Source organism: Phyllopteryx taeniolatus, chromosome 1 (assembly GCF_024500385.1).
Source record: "Phyllopteryx taeniolatus isolate TA_2022b chromosome 1, UOR_Ptae_1.2, whole genome shotgun sequence".
NCBI classification, from domain to species: Eukaryota; Metazoa; Chordata; class Actinopteri; order Syngnathiformes; family Syngnathidae; genus Phyllopteryx; species Phyllopteryx taeniolatus.
Genome location: NC_084502.1, coordinates 48,232,470 through 48,254,466, shown reverse-complemented (window position 1 = coordinate 48,254,466; position 21,997 = coordinate 48,232,470). Strand labels below are relative to the sequence as shown.

Sequence of the window (21,997 nt, the reverse complement as noted above, 5' to 3'; positions counted from 1 at the left end):
ACCTTACAGCTCACAGTGCATGTCAGAGCAAATGAGAATCATGAGGTCAAAGGAACTGCCTGAAGAGCTCAGACAGAATTGTGGCAAGGAACAGATCTGGCCAAGGAAACAAAAACATTCTGCTGCACTTAAGGTTCCTAAGAGCACAGTGGCCTCCATAATCCTTAAATGGAAGACGCTTTGGATGACCAGAACCCTTTTTAGAGCTGGCCGTCTGGCCAAACTGAGCAATCGGGGGAGAAGAGCCTTGGTGAGAGAGGTATAGAAGAACCCAAAGATTACTGTGGGTGAGCTCCAGAGATGCAGTCGGGAGATGGGAGAAAGTTCTAGAAAGTCAACCATCACTGCAGCCCTCCACCAGTCGGGGCTTTATGGCAGAGGGGCCCGACGGAAGTCTCTCCTCAGTGCAAGACACATGAAAGCCCGCATGGAGTTTGCTAAAAAACACCTGAAGGACTCCAAGATGGTGAAAAATAAGATTATCGGGTCTGATGAGATCAATATAGAACTTTTTGGCCTTAGTTCTAAGCGGTGTGTGGAGAAAACGAGGCACTGCTCATCACCTGTCCAATACAGTCCCAACAGTGAAGCATGGTGGTGGCAGCATCTTTCTGTGGGGGTGTTTATCAGATGCAGGGACAGGGAGACTGGTTGCAATCGAAGGAAAGATGAATGCGGCCAAGTACAGGGATATCCTGGACGAAAACCTTCTTCAGAGTGCTCAGAACTTCAGACTGGGCCGAACGTTCACCTTCCAACAAGACATTTTTGTGTCTCTGCTAATGATCCATACCACAGATTTCCTTTCTGATACAATACAGAAAATGCAGCCTCACAAATGACTGCAGTATCAAGATTATCAATATTTAATTTTGAGACTGGCGGACTCATACTGTAAACCCACAAGTGAAGTTCATTCATCTTCCATACCGCTCATCCTCACTAAGGACGCGGGCGTGCTGGAGCCTATCCCAGCTATCTTCAGGCGAGAGACGGGTTAAACCCTGAACTGGTCGCCAGCCAATCGCCGGGCACATATAAACAAACAATCATTCACACTCACACCTAAGGGCAATTTAGAGTCTTCAATTATCCTACCATGCATTTGTTCTGCATTAAAATAATTTTAGAAAATTTCCAACAAAAGTATTTGGTTGTAATTTTATGTAAAGTACTGCATGTTTTGAAAAACAACTACATTGTCATCAAAAATCAAGTTTTTCTTGTTTGTTAACAAGTAAACGTTTTATGTTCAAATCACACATTGTTTTTCTCCCTTAATCCAAACCCCATGTATGCTGATATTAAGTTAAAGTTATACTGCTGTTCCATTCATTTAAGTATAGCATTTATGGAAAAAGAAAATAAACAGCATAGAATACATGTAACATTATCTGAATATGCATATGTTTCCATTATAATGATCTGTTTAGTCAGCCAGTGCTTGTTGCAGACAAACTTCATATTCACAGTAGAATATTTTGCAGCTATAACTCGAGTCACTGTCAGTCTTTATTATATACAAAGCTACGGTATGCCAATTACGGAAGACTACACACATCATGCATGGTACAGTGCCACCAATGGAAAAGGTAGTGAAGAGACCTATAATTGTTTGATTTTACATTGTAAATTCTTGGTATTTATGTATGTATTTAATTATTTAAGCGATTGTATTTTATTTAAATATTTAAATTTATTATAAGATATTTGGTGTTTGTTTAGTAAACCCCACCCCCCAAAAAACCCGCGTTCAGCCGCCGGATACCCACCACCACAAATAGAATCCGGTCCTGTGGGAATCACTGGTGAATGGTTGTTTGTCTACAGTCCAGGGTGTACTCTTACTCAAAGTCAGCTGGGATAGGCTCCAGCTCACCCGCAACCCTAATGACCACATGAACTATAGAAATGAATAATTGCAAGTAATTATAGATAAATTACAAAATTATATTTGTTTAACAGCACTGTGATTGCCTTTTGTCCAAAGTCAGCTGGGATAGGTTCCAGCTCCAAGTGACCCTTAACAAGATAAACGGTAAAGAAAAATGGATGATGAATGTTTCATATAATAATGATAAAATGTTTGAAAAAGTAACACTTTAAAATGGTCATGTCAACAACCTGTTTCTGTGGCTACAATGTTTGAATTCTCAACTGTGTAAATGAGTATTCAAGGGCTGCAACTTATTATTCAATAATCGATTGATCTGGCGCTTGTGTTTTTTTGTTGTTTTTTTTTTATTAACGGATGAATCGGGGTATATATATATATATATATATACCCCGATTCATCCGTTAATATATACCCCGATTCATCCGTTAATAAAAAAAAAACAACAAAAAAACACAAGCGCCACAAACACAAATATATATATATATATGGCGGCCGACTGGTTAGAGCGTCAGCCTCAATATATATATATATATATATATATATATATATATAAAATATGGTGGCCGACTGGTTAGAGCGCCAGCCTCACAGTTCTGAGGACCCGGGTTCAATCCCCGGCCCCACCTGTGTGGAGTTTGCATGTTCTCCCCGTGCCTGCGTGGGTTTTCTCCGGGCACTCCGGTTTCCTCCCACATCCCAAAAACATGCATTAATTGAAGACTCTAGATTGCCCGTAGGTGTGACTGTGAGTGCGAATGGTTGTTTGTTTGTATGTGCCCTGCGATTGGCTGGCAACCAGTTCAGGGTGTACCCCGCCTACTGCCCGATGATAGCTGGGATAGGCTCCAGCAGGCCCGCAACCCTAGTGAGGAGAAGCGGCTCAGAAAATGGATGGATGGATGGATGGATATATATATATATATATATATATATATATATATATATATACACACATTATATATAATTTCCGTCCCTTTATTCAAAATGGGACATTATTTCAAATTGACAGTGCAGCAAAAGCACAGACAGCCATTGATTATGATTTAGTTACTGGTTTTGTCTGTAACATATCAGAAAATAGGCAACAAAGTTTATCGTTGTTTTCCAAAATAAAAGCAAATGTTTGCAAATGTCTTATTTTGATTAACCAAAAGATAATCAGTCGGCTTTCATGAAGGACTACAGAAATCTGGGAATATTTACTCCTGACAGGCTGACAATTTTAAATTAAACAATTTGAAAAGATTATTCAATGATCAAAATAGTTGTCACTTATTTGCTAATCGATTAGTTGTCAATTAATCTATTAATTGTTGTGCCTCAAAAGTTCTAAAAAAAAGGGGTTAAAAAAACAACACTAACACAGACAATGCATTATTTCAAAATAACAATTGGTTTAACTTGATCTGCTTTCTCACAATTGATTATTGATAACAATTAATATCACACTTAGTGTCGTGGGTCACACGATTGTCTTTAGCACAGCTGGCCAGAGCGCGATTCCCAGCAAACGCAACATTCACGATCGTCCTATGACTGACAGCAGATCACCCCGGCTTCCCTGTTGTGGGGTCTTCAAAACTTCCGGGTTTTACTTTGAAGATGACCGGAAGTTGCGTTGTTGTCATGCTGGTTAGGCTAACACCTGACATCTAAAGTAACAGCAGGTTGGAAAAGAGCAAAACAAAACAAAACAGTCCTCGTACTTCAACCCATGGTGGTGTAAATACACTGACGGCCTTTCAATATATTCGTGTTTACGAGACAGTTGGGCTGCAGACCGCATATGTAGAGTGCTACACAACGTGATTTGACAAGGCTACACCCCTCTCGCCCTGCGGCTGAAGTCGCTTTTTTTTTTTTTTTTTTTTTTTTTTTGTCGGACGGATATCTAAAGCTAATCGCAGTTGTCGCCCTCGTTACCGAAAACATATCCACGAGTTGACCCCGAGTGACTTTACACAAGACGACCAAGGGCACTAAAACATGCCAGTTGCGTTTAGAAGCAGCTATCCAGGAAAGGATACTTACAGTCAGATCTTTGCAGAGCGTCTAGAACGCTTTCACAACCGCCCTGATGAACTCCAGTTGTTACGCCAGGGCTGGTAGTCCGCTGGTAGTTCGCAGCTAAAAAGTGTGCGAAACAATTTCAAATGTGAGGAATCAGCTAGGAAGGCAGTACACAATTCCATCTGGTTGAGTTCCAGCCTTTTGTCGAGCTAGCAAGGACTAACTACGCCACCTCCGGTTTAAACCGGTTACAGAATTATTCTATTATTCCGTCGCTAAATGCAAGGCCATGAACAAATTAAGTAAAGATTAAAATCGATCAATCATTTCGCAGTCATGCTTGGTAAATAATAATATGGGGAAATTTTTCATCATATGAAACTGTAATAAATTTGCTTTTATTGTGGTTTTACGTCACTTCTGGTTCGCATGACAGCTGTAGCCTGCCAACACGTTCACTTTACCTTAAACTACGCCTTTTTTACAGTCGTGCCTCTCTGTGTGGCCCAGATTACACGTTATAAACACAATGTAAACGCGAGTAATTACATTTCCACTATTTTAATGACAAGCTTTGTCAATTTTTATCTTTAATGTGGAGTTTTTATACGATAACAACATGATAAGGTCGCACGGTAAACGAATGTGAACGCACCCAAACTTTGCATTGTGACGCTACGAACGATAAATGCTCATTGGGCGTTAGACATCACGTGGCCAAAGATAAGGGTTCCGATGCCATGTGGTGTACCGTACTGTACTTCTTTTTAATTTTTTTTTTTAAAGCTAATAACACTGGCAACACTAGCTAATAAGCATATATATTATGTATATATATATAGTATGAATATACAGTGGTGTATATATATATATATAGCATGTTTATTTTGTATTCATTTAGCAAATGTTTATATATATATTTTTTTTGCCATTTAGCAAATGTTAACTGTGGTCATGCCAGCACAACGGAGCCACTGGTTAGCTCATCCGCCTCACAGTTCTTATGATGGGGGTTTGAATCCAGCTCTGGCCTTCCTGTGTGGAGTTTGCATGTTATCTCCCCCTGCTGCAAGTACTTCAGCTTCTTGTGAATGATTGTTTGTCTGTCTATATGTTCCCTGCAATTGGCTGACGACCAGTCCAGGGTGTACCCTTCCTCTCGCCCAAAGTCAGCTGGGATAAGGTCGAGCTCACCGTCAACCCAAATGAAGAATTAAAATGTAAAATGTATGGACACATAATTGTCATCAACTGGCCTTAATGTTTTTTCTACAGTAAAGTAAAATACAAACAGAGGAAACAATCCGACTTTATTAAAGCTGTTTCTGATTTTACATACAATACAGAATTACATATTTACAAATATACAGCGATAACTTTATATCAGTAAATATACAGTACAGTAGGAAAATAAACATTGTGGTTGCTCCAATGTGCTGTGTAAAAAGAAAGTACAAAATATAAAACTCTCCAGCCTCCAAGTTAACAGCACAAATAATTGTGACCGTGATCAAACACTACACGTCAGCTTTCATCTGAGGGCAGAAAATAAACACTTCAAATGTAAACAATGGCTGGTAAAATGTTTCTCACAAAAAAAATATCCTCGCCATGACTAGCAAAGCCCAGAGGATTGTTACATGTGAGGTATTTGACAGAACACAGTACAAGAGTAACAATTCTGTATTATAGTGACAAACACACTGTGACAGCCACAGTTTGAAATTTGCTGGCTGACTTTTTTACCTTTTGTAAGACAACAATGTGTCCTTTCACAGGAAAGACATGCAGTCTGTGCTCGACAATTATAATGAATTGAGGAAAAACTAGCTTAAAGTGGTTCTCAACAAAAATAGTGAAACAAAAATACATCATCAACAACACGATAATTGTCACACTGAATTGTCACAAAACCTGACATTCCCCCACACCCCCTTTTTTTTTCTTCAGTCACTAGACAAATAGAACCAATTCTGAGCAATAAACAGGCGGGGCTGCTTTTACTGCAGCATTGAGCTGCACTGGATTTAGGTGTCACACACACAACATGGATGGTAAACAACCCTCTGAGTTCAGTAAAAATGGAGGGTTGTAAAAAAAAAAAAAAAAAATGGTCAATAGAAAACAAGTTAAGAGGCATTATTCAATGTTGGGGGTACCAAAGGTTCCTCGTTTCTCTCGGTGGTTGTTGCAGTGCATCATAATCGGCTTCCTCATACAATTTTAGGGCCATCCTTGCTGTTTATCTCACACATAAAACCATGTTTTTTTTCCACCTGTCCGTCAGTTTTGGCAGGGCTGTAATAAGAAAATAAAATGGTTGTCAGGTCAATGACACAAACAAGCTGAGCCGGTCTTGGTCTAGTTGCATGGAGGGAAGTTACGACGCTGTCACATGCCTGAGTTGGGCTGGGAGCAGCACAACGGGACAAAGCTTCTTTTTATTCCAAAGTGCTAACCAGAGATAGGTAAGCAGAATCTGAGATAATTCCGTAATTGTACTTAATGAAGTTATGCATTTAAATCTAATGTTTTGGGTCTGTGAGACAATCCTGTATGAATTGTTCCGAAGAACATATTTGCATGTACATATGCAAGAATGTGCACACTAATATACTTAAGTCCAAGTGGGGCAGGAATGTAGTCACACCTGCCAGCCCCATGCTGCCTCAGAGGTTAATCCAGAGCAGCTGAGAGGTGAGCCCATCGAGCTCTTTCAAAGGAACAAGGTCCACATCCCCTCTGATCGCTTTGTGGAAGTTAGTAAGGGGTTCTGACCACCAGATGGTGGTGGTGACTCCAGCTTTGTTTCTTTCAATATTGATGAGAACAGCTGCAAATACCATTGAAGCCTATTTGGATTTAAGTTTTGCGCTCTCTTTATGCCCTTGAGCTGCAGGGCATTTTATGCTATTTGTAGCCCGATGCCAGTTTTCACAGTGTTGATTAACATGGGACACTAAATTGTACTCGCTATAACTCACTGGCCAGCAGTACGCAACAAAAATCTAGCACAGACGTTGAGACGTGTCCATGTTAGTGCTACATAATTGAACACAGAGAGACTGTAATTAGCATGTAGCACTCTGCTAAAATACTGGTAGCGATTGCTGACGCCGCAACACTTTGTTTTCTGTGGTGCTGGACGGTTCAGGGTTTGATGTCTGAGAAGCTGGTGTAGGTTTCACTGCAGCTGGAGGAAGTGCTAAGGTTTCCAGAGACACTGTCATCTGCAAATAAAACGACAATTGAACAAAGTCAGTGCTCTGGACAAAACAACTGTTTTCACACTGAAATGAAATTCAATTTAAAGAGTGTATACTGATTACTGAGCCCTACCTGAGCTGCTGAGTGACTGAGATGACTTGGATTCCGATATTAGGCCTAGTAGGTTTGCCTGTGCCATCCAGCCCTCCTTACTGGTGCGAAGGTTCTTCACAAACCTGCACAGGAATACATTTGCTATAAACTGTGAAGGAGCAACAAATACTGTAAAAGCCACTCTGCTAGCATAAGAAGACTTTTACCACTGGCCCTCCTCTCCCTCTCTGATGAGCTGCACCACATCACCGCTCTTAACTGTCAGCTCGTGAGGTCCCGCCTTCTCGGAGTCTGCTACCACTGTATACTTCCCCGGAATCTAAAGGCCAAACCACTTTGAGCATTACTTGACTCAAAAGCTTACAGAATAAGCCGGTGCTTTTCCACCTAATACAGTGGAACCTCTAAATTAGAACACCCTTGAGGTCATACAATTAGGAGGACAGTAAAACCAAAATGTATCCCAAAAATACATATGCCCAGAGTCAGTAAAGGTTACCCGTCATGACATCCATACATCAATTTTCTGAACCGCTTATCCTCACTACAACGAGAGGAAAAATATGTGATGATGACCAAATAATTAGGTCTGGAATTTACTGCATAGTGAGAAATTGGTACACACATCTCCGTCCTGGCTGCTGAGTACAATATGATTGAGTCCATAATTGGTGATAATAAAAACAATACAATCTACACTGGAATGTGAACTGCAGTTCTACTCACCTCCCAAGCACAAATTACCATTTCATAATTGTGTCTGTCATTTATCATTAAGGTTAAAGTTGAATAATATGAACAGTGGTTAGCTTCTTTTTACTCGTGATTGTTAAGAATGTTCACAAATATATATTTTGCAATGGAGGAACCATGCAAGTTATCCTCTCTCATCATTGCATTCATCACTTGTTATAAAATGTATACAGTGGATATAAAAAGTCTACACATCCCTGTTCAAATGTCAAGTTTTTGTGATACAGAAAATTGAGACCAAGATAAATAATTTCAAACCTTTTTCCAACATTGTGACTTATAACCTGTACAACTGTTTCGTGAGGGGAAGTAAAACTAAATAACAAATATTGTGGTCCATGACACATTTTCCCATGTGTTTGGGAGATTTTGTTACGTCCGATGAAACCAAGGTTGAACTTTTTGCCTCCAAAATTCCAAAAAGTATGTTTGGCGCAAACACAACTTGGCTCAAAATCAAAAGAACACGTTAACGGTAAAGCATGGTGATGACAGCATTATGTTTTTGGGGTTGTTTTTGTTCCGCTGAAAATGTGCCCTTTGACATGGAGTGAATTATGAACAGTTTGAAATAGCCATCAGTGATATAACAAAACCTTCGGGGTCCTCCTACAATGCAAAACAAAATGTCAGGAAAAGCCAGCTAGAGCAACTGAATTTATTTTGGGTTAATCAGAGATACTTTAAATGGTGACAGGTATGTGCTGACTCCCATTTAACATGGGTTTGAATGTTATTGGTTAATTCCAAACATAGCCACATCCCAGTTATAAGAGGGTGTTTACACCTTTGCAACCACATTATCTTGGAAAAAAAAAAAGAAAAACTATTGAGTTGAATTGACTGTTGTACAGGCTGTAGGCCACAATGGTGGAAAACCTTTAATTGATTTATCTTGGTCTAATTTCTTATATCACAAAAAATGTCATTTGAACAGTGATATGTGGATTTAATATTCAGTGGCAGTAAATACCTAAATATTGTAATAATACCAGCAGTGTTTTAAATGTACAGTATGTGTCAGTTAAGAAGGATATAATGTTACTTAAACAATCCCGGCACAGTTAACACACGTTTTATGTTCCTGAATGGGTTAATTCTATTTCCATTATTTCCTCTGGGAATTTTTTTTATTCCAAATCCGTACAAAATCAGAGTTCAACCAGTTTCCCGAGACGGCTTGTCTTCAACATCAGAGGTTCCACCACAGGGCAATTATTTTTGCAACTCTCACCAGTTTTAGTCCTGCATCATCCTCAGGGTCAGAGTTCAATGGCTCCTCGCCACTGGAGTAGCCATCATTCTCCTCAGAGGCGTCCACTGAGAGCGACACTTTGGTCCAGCCTGTAAGAAGAAGACATGAGCATGAGAGTTGTGTATTAGGGGGAAAAAAAGCAAAGTGAAAGAAGTGACAGAAGAGCAGACAAGAGCAAGATCTATTTGCCAGAAGCTATCAGTATGGCTCTTGGAACAGAAGCCCAAAACATGATCCACACTGGACCCCTGTATTTGGGCCACATTTTAAATGAGCAAACTCAAGCAATGAGCACTGCAAATCACTGCAACAGGCCACAATGGCAGCTCTGTACCTCGCTGCTTGCTCTGTAACAAGACTAGAGGCGCTGACCCATTTGACTTTGCTCAGACTGATGCGGGGGGCTGGACAGGGACAAAAAGCCACCAATAATTAAGAGAGACGTTCTCCGCTGCAAAGGGGGATCAACTCCACAAATGAAATTAGACTCATAACTAGATGATGATGATTAAGACCTGCAGATAATAGTGCACATGACAATGTCAGTGTAAGGAGAAGGGTCAGTCCCTTTAATAATTGATGGCTATCCATTCTAAGGTCCCAGCCAGTCACCACTGGACTGTATTGAAAACATAAGACGATGACAACACACAAAGCAACAGAAAGCTTGGATGTTTGAAGGATGGCAAGACAGATGACAAATGGTAGACTGACACCCCTGTTGAATAATGAGACAACATTATACCTTTGAACCCAAAAGGAGTTGGGTCACTCTTGACCAAGAGGTGCTTGGCACCGTGCTCTGGGCTCAGGCCCGAGCCTGGCCACACAGGCAAGCATAGTAAAGAGAGGGGGGGGGAAAGGAAAGTGAGAGAGAAGACAGGCTGACAAACAAGAATCAAACACTTTCCATTCCCTAAAATCTTTGCTTGCCCGTGGCAGGTGCACTCAAATGTTTGCTATATGTCACAGTTCGGTTTTATCATGGTATGCTAATTATTGCAGTATTGTGGGAAAGCTCACAGTATTGCAGGGAGGTTGACGGTACAGGTGGGGCATCGAGATGAAAGCATGAATACTAAAAATAAATAAATAAATAAATAAAAATAAAATCTTTTTCTTGCTTGACGAGTCCTTCTCAATAGGCTTTAGTAGTTTCGGTGTTTCCTCACAGGATTTTGTGAAAAATACATCTTCACATCATATATTACTGTGCATTTTTATCCTTGTCCATCCAATGTTTACATTTGTATACAGTACCTCTAAGACACTATTCTTCCTGCAGCAATAATCATGCTATGCTCACAAAAACAAAACAGTCACTCACTAAGTTCACAGAATTAATAGTCATATATTTTTCAAAGTTATAACATTAGAAATTGCTGCTATTCTAACTAACATTAAAAATTACTGCCTACTAACAGTGATTTATTTGCTTGAGTCCAAAAATTCAAATCGAGTCAGAAAGGCAGGAACACTCTTAAAGGCAACACCGATTTAGAAACAGCCAAGTAACAATAAACAAAATAATCACTTGACTCATAATCATTTCCTCCCCTTCGTGATATTGTACAATGATTCATTTTTCCGAGCAGCCTCTGTGATATGTTTTTATTTGAAATGTAGACCTTACATTTGAAGAAAGGGAAGTACCGTATGTAAGGTTATTTATTGTTGCAGTGAAATGGAGCGGACCTATTTTATTACCTCATTTTTGTGACTAATGGAATGTAATTGCGGAGGTATATGTTTTAACAGGAGTTAGAATCATTATTCCCTCTCCGTATGATGTTCATTCACCCATGACTTTCGACTCACTAGTACACCACTAAAGAGTGACACTGTTTAGAATATGCTTACAATTCAGCGGAGGACAGGGAGAGGCGGTGGCGGCATCAACACACGGGGCTTCCCGGTGGCGCCAGCCTAATTATTTTTTTCTTGCCACGGGCAATCTGGAATCTGTAAACTTCAAAACCCTGTTTGTACTGCACAAACTCATGCAATTCTGCACTGTGACCACTAGGAATGACAAAAGGCAAAGAGTTTTCTTTCATCCGTGTAGATTCAGGAGGAGATTGCTTTGTGTACGTTCATATACCAACCAGAATTTTCATGATATTGCATATAGGGATAACACTGTAAAAAGAAAATTAAAAAAAAAAATAAAAAAAATAAAAAAAAGGGACCCAAATTTCCTTTTCCTAGCATACCTGTCAAATCGCATCAGATTTGAACCAAACTCTATGCAGCGGTTCAGAAACTGTAATGCCAAACCAATATCCATCTGGATCTGATCCAGACTGCACCATTGGCACCAAGATGGACTTAACACGGCGCAAGTCAATCACTGTTAAATCTGTCCATTCGACTTAGCTGGAATTTGTTGATTGTACATCAGAGTTCAGACTTTGCTGCCCTGGGCATTTACAGAGTTCTAATTTGAACAAACCTATTTTTATTTGTTTATGTAACAGAGCGCAGGAGAGCGCCAAAGCGTGTACGACACTCCTCTGAAGCAAATGTAACAAACTTAAACAAATACAGTATTTATTTTCATTTATGGGGGTTGTGCTGACTCGTAACCACAAATTTTCATAGCGCCCATAACTGCACTGCTGAATCCTCATCGCATTCACTGAAAGTTTGGTATATTCACTGGTAGGTACTTTAAAATGAGTTATGATAGCTTGCATATATTTTTTCACGTGTTGTCATTTGTAGGGGCGAGGTGGGGGGCCCGGTATTCACAGATTTTCACTTTTTGTGGCAGTTTTTGGAATGTGACCTTTGCAAAAGACAGCGATTACCGTATTAGCTGTTCAGATTAAGACCCCAAGTGTCTTTTGGTACTCATGCGCTTGAGTTTAAATCTCTGTCAGGTTAAATTAAGTGCAGATACACAGTTTATGAACAATTGTTACACCATCTACAGCACCTCCATTAAGAAGGACATTCAAGGTTTTATAGGGTTACCTTTTGGACTCTTGAGATTGCTGAAGCCCTGTAAAGTAAAACGCTTTTTAGCCACTGAGGACCTGTCTGCAGTTGGACTTGTCACAGTCTCATCTGAAAGCAATGAGTTGATATGTGGGAAACGAGAAGAGTAGGCCTCAGCCACAAAGGCAGGGCCCGAAAGAAGATGACGTAGATGAGGGTGGTGAAGAGAAGAGTAGTATTAAAGATCAGCTTTAAAATGGGCCCTTGATGCTTCCAAGAGTATTCACCTTTGTGTTTGGCAAGTGAAGAGCTGTTGTCGGACACGGGGCTCGCCTCCGTCTTCTTGTCCTCCTGCTTTTTCTGGTTCTTTAGACTGCTGCTCCGAAAGGGGCTGTGTTAAGATGGCAAAACGGAGTCACCACCACAATATGAAGGTTTAATAGTGGTGTGTGGTGGAGCTGGCCACACCACTGACCTGAGGGAGATGGAGCAGTTGGTGGTGTGGTTTGGGGAGTCACAGCTCTTCTGCTGGCTGGCATCTGCAAATGTTTGAACCAAAAGGTTAAAAGCAGATTGGCTTTGCCAAAGAGTAAAGTGTTTAGGATACCTCTGCAGGCTTTGAGCTGTTGGGTGAGAACCTTGCGGATCTCATTGACCCACGATGTTTTGATCTCAGGCGTTGCAGCCTAAACAAAAATAAAATTTAAATATAAGGTTGTGTTTGGTTCTCCTGGTGTGTTTAGCACACTAAACACAACTGAACTACCATAAAGACATGCATTCATCCATCCATTTTCTCCATCTGTGGGAATGTTTTATTCACCGTAAAATTTACATTTGAAGTTAAACTATATTTGCCCTGCAATTGGCTGGCGACCAGTTCACGGTGTATCCCGCCTCTTGCCCAGAGTCCCCTGGGATAGCCTCCAGCTCGCCTGCGACCCCAGTGAGGATAAGTGGTACGGAAAATTACTCATGTCTCATGTAAAATACAGTATATTATTCGTGTGAATGAGACATACAAATTGCGCTGTTTTCGTTCGTGGACGATAGTACAGATCCTAAAACTGCCAAAATACTATAGTATGTATAATAGTTGGACATTGGACTTGTTTTCATTATTAGCTCCAGGTTAGTCTGCAACTGAAGCCTGATGTCACTTTAGTCGAATCGAGTTGTGGTTACGTTTTGACTTAAATGATCTAGTGCAGTGGTTCTCACTTCTTACACCGAAAAAAATATTTACAGTAGCTCTCCTAGTACCACCATAATGACCAACAATTAACATTGGAACATTAACACTGCACTTAAATATATTAAATTAAATGCACTGCACATACACGTTAAATATAATTTGTACTTAAATGTCTCAAAACAAACAGTTCTTACGATTAAATGCAAATTATTACACTGTACTTGAAAGTTAAATACACCTAAACTTTACTTTAAAAAAGTACTGTACTTGAAAAGTAAAACCTACTGTACCGGATAAAAAAAAGGTTTAACAGGGTATATGCATATTCACAAGCTTCATTCAAACATGTTTGATTGTATTTCACGTTTTAAATGTTGCTAATTTGATTTGTATTTTATTCAGGGATTCCGTTGTGTACCACTAGAGAAAGCCTGCATACCACACTAGGAGAATTATACCCCTTTTCCACTATACTGGTTCTACCCCCAACCAGCCTTGCTCCGCCCGAGTGGTCGCATCTCCATGACACTTTTTCGGCGCCGAGCGGTGACAATGGCACCGCTTTTCAGAACCTCTTCGCAGGCCGAGGAGGTCCGTGACGTAACCACGTTGCGTAGTGTGCGGCAGGCTTAAAGCAGCCTTTGTTCTGTTGTCGACTGAGGAGGTGCAGACATTTTTGTCCATATTGGCAGAAGATGAAATACAACGAGATGGAAGGCGCGACAAGAAACGAGCGCGTCAACTTCTTGATCACGCCCCAATCCCTCCCACTTTTGATTGGTGCCTGTTGGAATGGAAAAGTAACAGAGCCCAGGCCAAGCAGAAATTAAAATTAAAACTTACCTGGACAATAAACACTTCCTCTCGTGAATTACACCAAACCTCAAACTTCTTGTTGTCTCCTTTTGCATTCTCTGTAATTCCCACTGCACTCATCTGGTGGGGAAATGCAGAGACAATGTGAACTTCACATCACTGAATGGGGGATTGTCTACTGAACATGGCAGTGCCTCACATTGAGGGAGTGTTTGAAGCTGTAAGATGGAGCTTTTTCGTATCCTTCGCCATTCTCCTCCCTCCTCTTGCAGAAGAGCAGGGCCTTCTCATGCAAGAACAGATGCCTCTGCATGGGCTTGAACCTGGCCAGGTCCTTGACTTTAGCATGCCCTTTCTTGTGCTCCGTCCACACGCTGAAGGAGCCTTGCATCAGCAAACGACCCAGCTCGGAGAGGTTACCCTGAAATAAGAAAAAGAATTATTCACTGTCACTCACAAGTTGCAATGAAAGTCAAACGCAAAATAGTGAAAACTGTTAAAAAAATAAAAAAATAAATAAATTGGACCTCATAGCCTGTGATGGCAATGAGGTGCATGGAATCGTTGACAGCTTTCAGGATGCCCAAAATGGAGGACAGAGCTTCTTGGAGGTCGTCACAGCCATCGCAACCTTTACTGTACTTTAACAACTCCTGCAAACATAAATGGAGAAGGACAGTCAATCTTCTCTGCCTCACATACCGACTCCACGCCATCGTGCCACATGAATGCAGCTCACCTTCAGCAGCAGCTGGTATTTAGTGATTCTTTGGACGGGTTTAAGGAGGTAGGAGTCCAGTCCAAGTTTATGTTCCAACTTTTTCTGACATTCCTGGTGCAAAAGATACAAAATAAGTCACCAGTAGTGAGCTCTAATCCAGGAGCTACATCAAAAATTCTTCCTTAAAAAAATAATGCTCAGTTTTGACTGACACTGTCAAACTGTATCAATCATCCTTCCATCCATCCATCCATTTTCAACACCGCTTATCCTGGTTAGGGTCGCGGGGCGCTGGAGCCTATCCCAGCTGACTACGGGCAAAAGGTGGACTACACCCTGAACTGGTCGCCAGTCAGTCGCAGGGCACTGTATCAATCAAATAATATTTATTATGGTTGGCGTTATAGTTTGTGTAGAACTGCATTGGATCATATGGACTGTTTTCTTTGTTATATATATATATATATATATATATATATATATATATATATATATATATATATATATATATATATATATAATTTAACAAATTTGCAGAGAGGTGTGCCATTGGCTAAGAAAGAAACATTACACCTTGTGCAGATCAGTATGGCGAATTCAGAAAGTTCTACAACCCCAATTCCAATGAAGTTGGGAATTTGTGTTTAACATAAATTAAAACAGAATACAATGATTTGCAAATCACGTTCGACCTATATTTAATTGAATACACTACAAAGAGAAGATATTTAATGTTCAAACTTATCAACTTTATTGTTTTTATCAAATAATCATTAACTTGGAATTTTATGGCTGCAACACGTTCCAAAAAAGCTGGGACAGGTGGCAAAAAAGATTGAGAAAGTTGAGAAATGCTCATCAAACACCTGTTTGGAACATCCCACAGGTGAACAGGCTAATTGGGAACAGGTGGGTGCCATGATTGGGTATAAAAGAGTTTCCCTGAATTGTCATTCACAAGCAAAGATGGGGCGAGGTTCACCTCTTTGTGAACAAGTGGGTGAGAAAATAGTCGAACAGTTTAAGGACAATGTTCCTCAACATACAATTACAAGGAATTTAGGGATTTCATCATCTACGGTCCATAATATCATCAAAAGGTTCAGAAAACCAACATTGAATCCCCGTGACCTTCGATCCCTCAGGCGGCACTGCATCAGAAACCGACATCAATGTGTAAAGGATATCACCACATGGGCTCAGGAACACTTCAGAAAACCAATGTCAGTAAATACAGTTCGGCGCTACATCCATAAGTGTAACTTGAAACTCAACTATGCAAAGCAAAAGCCATTTATCAACAACACCCAGAAACCCCGCCGGCTTCTCTGGACCCGAGCTCATCTAAGATGGACTGATGCAAAGTGGAAACATGTTCTGTGGTCCGACGAGTCCACATTTAAATTTTTTGGGGAAATTGTGGACGTCGTGTCCTCCGGGCCAAAGAGTAAAAGAACCATCCGGACTGTTATGGACACAAAGTTCAAAGGCCAGCATCTGTGATGGTATGGGGTTGTGTTATTGACAATGGCATGGGTAACTTACACATCTGTGAAGGCACCATTAATGCTGAAAGGTACATACAGGTTTTGGTGAAACATATGCTGCCATCCAAGCAACGTCTTTTACATTGACGCCCCTGCTTATTTCACCAAGACAATGCCAAACCACATGATGCACGTGTTAAAACAGCCTGGCTTTGGAGTAAAAGAGTGCGGGTACTAGACTGGCCTGCCTGCAGTCCAGACCTGTCTCCCATTGAAAATGTGTGGCGCATTATGAAGCTATAAATCCGACAACGAAGACCCCAGACTGTTGAACAGCTGAAGCTGTACATCAAGCAAGAATGGGAAAGAATTCCACCTACAAAGCTTCAACAATTAGTGTCCTCAGTTCCCAAACGTTTATTGAATGTTGTCAAAAGAAAAGGTGATGTCACACAGTGGTAAACATGACCCTGTCCCAGCTTTTTGGGAACATGTTGCAGCCATAAAATTCTAAGTTAATGACTATTTGCTAAAAACAAAGTTTATCAGTTTGAACATTAAATATATTGTCTTTGTACTGTATTCAATTAAATATAGGTTGAACATGATTTACAAATCATTGTATTCTGTTTTTATTTATATTTAACACAACGTCCCAACTTCATTGGAATTGGGGTTGTAATTTAGCACTGTGAAAACAGATCCACAAATAACGGTGAACACTGCGTGCTGCCACCTACAGGACTTTTCCTGAGCACTACTGTTGTCTTTGTAAAGCCAGAAGGCCACTTAGTGTAACTAAAACAAAACTCCTTTGAATTCAATTAATTTGAACATGTACATCAGGTGCACATGACTAAAATGTGTTAAACATTTATTATTTGATTATGTTCAAGGAGGGGAAAATGACATCAGTTTACCACATTTTAATCATGTGCAACCAAAGTAAAATTACAATATCAGGCTTTCGTTTCAATTGATAATTCAAAGAACCTGGAAGAAGGCACAATCAGAGCACTGTCGCCATAAGCTCTCAGAGCGAGGTTTATTCTGGCAGTAAGCCTCATAGATCTGCAGGTCCTTCATCTGAGAAGAGAACACAACACAACCTGTTTTTTTTTTTATTCAACAATGATCCTTGCCTCTGATTCAACTTCTTGTTTTAAAACAAAGTCCTTACTCTTTCTAAAAAGCAGCGGCCCACAAGTTCAGGACAGTTAGTGTATGCCTCTAGTTCCTTCAGAAATGTCCTGAAAATGAAATTCAGCCCAGGTTAAGGTACATACAGGAAGTATGTAAATGCCAGCCCTTTTCTCCCGGGAAGAAATGTACCTCTTGTGAAACTGGTAGATTTCGGACATGTTTCCAAACAAGATGTCTTTCTTACTCAGCAGCATACTGGGGATGAGGTGAGCCATGGAGGGGTTGTCCATCTCTGCCGCGTAGCCCTGGAGACACAGCCACTGTTATTCCAAGACTGTATGTATAATTAGTAAATGTGTGTAGACTGGTACAGCAAAACCATCAACAGAGTGGACCGCAAGGAAGCTCACCTCTAAAACACACAGGAGCTCCTCAACATATGCTCTTTCCGTTTCCAGCAGTTCATTCATCACGTGACTAGAAAATATATACACATACAAACATGGTTGTTTAGAGGCAGACAGACTTCAAACACATGGTATCATTAAATAAATAATGTCTCGAGAAGTAAAGTCTTGCTGAAGCCGAAGAACAGAAGGTCCTCACCGTCTCAGGACAGCAAGGTTTTCTTCTTCCTCGGAGAGGGAGGCATGTCTGGTGCTGCCATTGTGTACAGGAGACTCCACCTGGACAAACCAACTTTTCAGTGGAGTTCCAAACGTTTTCAACGTGTCACATTCGGTCTTGACAGGACAACAGTATTTACCTTTCTGCAGAGGGCATTATCTGCTGAGTATCTCCTGTCTTTTCTCTGTTGATCTGACACACAGAAAGGACAATATTTTATTAGAATAGCTAGCATAATGTACAACATTACAACATATACAACATTGATCAATGTCCTTGATCATATCATGGTTAAAAACATACTGGGAGATGCATGTGGAGACTTGACTTCTGGTCTTGGAGCCACTGGCTGAACTGGTCGTGTCTGTTTGGCAGCAAGTTTTTTCAGGCTGATGCGTCTCTTATCAAACATCTGCTGGACGGAGCTTTGCTTCTGGAAAACTCTCTCTACCTGGTCCTGATGGAGAACATGCATATCAAAATTTGACATATGGATCAGAATAGATTTTTTTTAAAATTCTAATTTATGTTTAGAATTTCATAATATCTTGGGAAGAATACCAAGTTGATTAAATAAAAACTGTAGACATTAAGTCAGACACACTTACGAACACGGATGAAAACGTGATCATGTCAGACTGATTTACCCTGAGCTGAGTAGTTAGCACCGCCTCATATTGGCAGCAGATGGCGCTGCAGTCGATGAGGGTGTGAAGCGGCACTGTGTCCAGGTATCGTTCCAATTCTTGAAGAGCAGCCTCAGCTCCATCTTGAGACTGACATCGGTCCACTGGCTGGCTTGCCAACAGATAAATTCCCTCTTCGCACCAACGGGAGGCCTGATGAAACAAATCTGTTACGTACTTTCAAATTCTCACAGAAATACAGCTTGTATGCCCTGGAGAGAATGTACCTTCTCCAGGGCATGGTGGAGCTCCATTGCCGTTAGAAGGAGTTTCTTCTTGTCCCTCAGAGTAGAGCTGATATCATCACACACTGCTCTCAGCTCGCAGCACTTCGGCCGAATGGAGTCTTCTGCATAGTGAGCGCTCTCGATCAGCCCGTCGCCTTCGCTGGCAAGCGACAGGGCGTAGTCCAGAATGTCCTGTTGGTACATTAGAAAGAGTGTGGCGTTTGCATGTTCTGGGTTTTCTCCGGGCACTCCAGCTTCCTCCCACATTCCAAAAAGAGGTGTTAGTTACGTTAATTGATGACTCTAAATTGTTCATAGGTGTGAATGTAAATGTGAACAGATGTCTATATGTACCCTGCAATTGACTGGTGACCAGTCCAGTGTGTACCTGCATCCCACCCAAAGTCAGCTGGGATATGATACAGCTCACACACGACCCTAATGAGGTACAAATAAAAGCCTTTGAAAGAAAATGTGTGGCGTTAAAATAACCATGCATTTCTGAGTGCCTTATAGTGTGTGAATTTGTTAAACCCCTCAACGAATGTTTTTGCTTGTCGTTAAATTGTCAAACTGAACAGTATCCTTGATACTATGGCTTCTTGTAAATACAGTGGTGCCTTGAGATACGAGTTTAATTCATTCTGTGACCACGCTTGTAACTCAAAACACTTGTATCTTAAATCCATCCATCCATCCATTTTCTGTACCGCTTATCCTCACGTGGGTTGCGGGCGTGCTGGAGCTTATCCCAGCTATCTTCGGGCGAAAGGCGGGGTACACCCTGAACTGGTCGCTAGCCAATCGTAGGGCACATATAAACAAACAACCATTCGCACGCACATTCACACCTACGGGCAATTTTGAGTCTTCAATTAACCTACCATGCGCGTTTTTGGGATGTGGGAGGAAACCGGAGTACCCGGAGAAAACCCATGCAGCCACTGGTATAACATGAAACAGGCGGGGCCGGGATTTGAACCGCGCTGTATCTTAAATCATCTTTCCCCATTAAAATGAATGATTCCATTAATCCGTTGTATTTAATAAGGAAAAATAGCACTCTATAATATGGTATGGTAGCGTTTGTCTATGAAAATATAGTGTAATACCATAATTAAATAGAACAGTTTGTGTGTCATAATTTAATGCTGCAATCCAATTCATTGTGCTGATCCTTCTGGTGTGCCTGCCTTGGCCACTGGAAGAAAGTATAATACTGTACAGTCATGAACACACCACCGAAGAAGAATAGTGCTTCTATTTTAGAGGACTACAACTTTATGAAACTCAGTTAAATGCTGTAATATTAGTCATTTTTCGTAGATTGTTGCTGTCGGACCTTGTATCTAACTATACCACTACTTTTCAGGAAATCAGAGTTCCCAAACACAGCTTTGTTAAAGTTGATATACCTTATATACTGCTGCCATATACCGTTGCACACTCACATCAACACAGCATCACCCAAAAATTATGTTCGATCGCTAATTAAATATGTTAAAAAAAAGTTACTACGCAGTCATTGATTAAAATATTAGAATGTCGCCAGGCACCAGAACCTCCTCATCACAATCTGTGCTCACGCCAAGCCCCAACCATACAAAAAAAAAAAAAACTTCAAACTTCACATACATTTTGAGCACTCAAGAGCATCAATAGATTTGTTCTAAAGCTATTTTCACCACTTTAAATTGGCTAATATTTTGAAGGAAAAAAAACAAAGTGGGGACAGACCAACTGTATCGATTTGTGATTTTTTTTTAAAGTGACCTTTAAACAGCTTGATGCCCCTTTTTTAATGAATTGTACAATGTTTCCCAAACTGCTGCTTATTGTGAAGTGTGTAGAATAGAGTACACTGCCACCATACAGCACTCGTGTCTCCAGTTTGCGCTTGCAAATCAAAACCAAAAAAAAATGGTAAATCGGGTCTTCTATCTCAAGGAACCACTGTATTGAATTGAATTTCATGTTCTGCCTACATTCATCACTTCTTTCTCTAAGCTGTAGTGGGGCTCTAGGTTGATTATAAAGGTGGGTTTCAGTATCATGTAAGAGTTGGCTTTCAGCAGCGTGCGCGTGTCTTTGTGTACATGTGTGTGTGTTCTTACACAAGCCTTTTCCTCATGACAGTTGAGCTCTCGGAGGACGTGCTCAGCATGGGCAGGATTTACGCTGACCTCTGAGAAACCACGTAACCGTTCTGACGTTGCATCAAGTTGGGAGCGTACCTGTGAGCACAACAACAACAAAGCATGGTTTTAGAGAAAATGTTCTTGCCAAGCCTGGGCGTGAATTTCCTCAACTAACTTCACGGAAGTGTTGCTCAAAATGGCGAAGCTGCAAACACTGCTCCAGTTTGGAGCGGTGGCGTTCCCAGAAATCGTCAAATGCTGTCTCGGTCTCGTCCAGCTGACCCAGAAGTCTGAGGGTAGGAAAAGATGAGAGAATAAAAATGTCAAAACATGCACATACAGTTACGTCCTTCTTACCGCTGAACAGTGGCTAAGTTTTCCAGCTCATCATGGGTCATATGGTATTCCATGTCAGTCTGAAAAGGCTCATTGATGCACTCCAATAGGCGTGCACCTTGAGATTGCGACACCTGTAGGTCCTCCTGGAAAATATAGATTTAGAGATGCGATATTTACTCTGAATACCACAACAATGTGACCAAACAGAGAAAGTACCTCTCATAGCGTAAAATCATCCGAAATGTACTTTTCGGGAAACTATCACCAGGGTGGTGAAAATTAAAATGAAGTCAGATAATCTATTTTTCTTTGAGTCGCCATTTTTTTATTTACGGCTAAAATTATCTTTCGGTTCAGGATTATAGAACCACCTTTGGGTTTAATCTTGATTCGTCAGTCCAATTGTGTTATTTTGTTTAGTTCTTAAAAATATAGCTGTAAA

At 40.7% G+C, this 21,997-nt stretch overlaps 2 protein-coding genes and 1 long non-coding RNA gene across 16 annotated transcripts in view; 1 reads left to right on the top strand and 2 right to left on the bottom strand.

Moving 5' to 3' along the window:
• Positions 1-4,179, bottom strand: part of cab39l (calcium binding protein 39-like) — a 51,536-nt gene extending 47,357 nt beyond the window's left edge. For 3 of the 4 annotated variants that reach the window (XM_061799624.1, XM_061799617.1, XM_061799610.1), the window contains exon 1: positions 3,929-4,179. The gene's annotated coding sequence lies outside the window, so the exon portion shown is untranslated. The remainder of the gene's footprint in view (positions 1-3,928) is intronic. The other variant, XM_061799601.1, reaches the window with a different exon arrangement.
• A 1,021-nt stretch (positions 4,180-5,200) lies between these two features.
• The window catches only part of mcf2la (mcf.2 cell line derived transforming sequence-like a), a 58,078-nt gene continuing 41,281 nt past the window's right edge, over positions 5,201-21,997 (bottom strand). For 8 of the 11 annotated variants that reach the window (XM_061799483.1, XM_061799475.1, XM_061799438.1 and 5 more), the window contains 25 exons: positions 21,574-21,698; positions 21,392-21,506; positions 21,193-21,312; positions 19,079-19,270; positions 18,813-19,004; positions 18,469-18,622; positions 18,305-18,357; positions 18,145-18,224; positions 17,949-18,015; positions 17,728-17,843; positions 17,576-17,645; positions 17,389-17,481; positions 14,927-15,019; positions 14,715-14,840; positions 14,387-14,608; positions 14,215-14,307; positions 12,784-12,862; positions 12,652-12,715; positions 12,464-12,567; positions 12,213-12,305; positions 9,982-10,056; positions 9,216-9,325; positions 7,435-7,547; positions 7,247-7,350; positions 5,201-7,137 (listed from right to left, as the gene is read on the bottom strand). In XM_061799483.1, the coding sequence (XP_061655467.1) occupies positions 7,058-7,137; positions 7,247-7,350; positions 7,435-7,547; positions 9,216-9,325; positions 9,982-10,056; positions 12,213-12,305; positions 12,464-12,567; positions 12,652-12,715; positions 12,784-12,862; positions 14,215-14,307; positions 14,387-14,608; positions 14,715-14,840; positions 14,927-15,019; positions 17,389-17,481; positions 17,576-17,645; positions 17,728-17,843; positions 17,949-18,015; positions 18,145-18,224; positions 18,305-18,357; positions 18,469-18,622; positions 18,813-19,004; positions 19,079-19,270; positions 21,193-21,312; positions 21,392-21,506; positions 21,574-21,698 (2,733 nt within the window). In that variant the 3' untranslated portion in view covers positions 5,201-7,057. The remainder of the gene's footprint in view (positions 7,138-7,246; positions 7,351-7,434; positions 7,548-9,215; positions 9,326-9,981; positions 10,057-12,212; positions 12,306-12,463; positions 12,568-12,651; positions 12,716-12,783; positions 12,863-14,214; positions 14,308-14,386; positions 14,609-14,714; positions 14,841-14,926; positions 15,020-17,388; positions 17,482-17,575; positions 17,646-17,727; positions 17,844-17,948; positions 18,016-18,144; positions 18,225-18,304; positions 18,358-18,468; positions 18,623-18,812; positions 19,005-19,078; positions 19,271-21,192; positions 21,313-21,391; positions 21,507-21,573; positions 21,699-21,997) is intronic. The other 3 variants (XR_009792087.1, XM_061799493.1, XR_009792088.1) reach the window with 3 other exon arrangements.
• LOC133490029 (uncharacterized) overlaps positions 20,370-21,997 on the top strand; it is a 41,209-nt gene continuing 39,581 nt past the window's right edge. The window contains exon 1 of the long non-coding RNA XR_009792093.1: positions 20,370-21,512. This is a non-coding gene — a long non-coding RNA (uncharacterized LOC133490029). The remainder of the gene's footprint in view (positions 21,513-21,997) is intronic.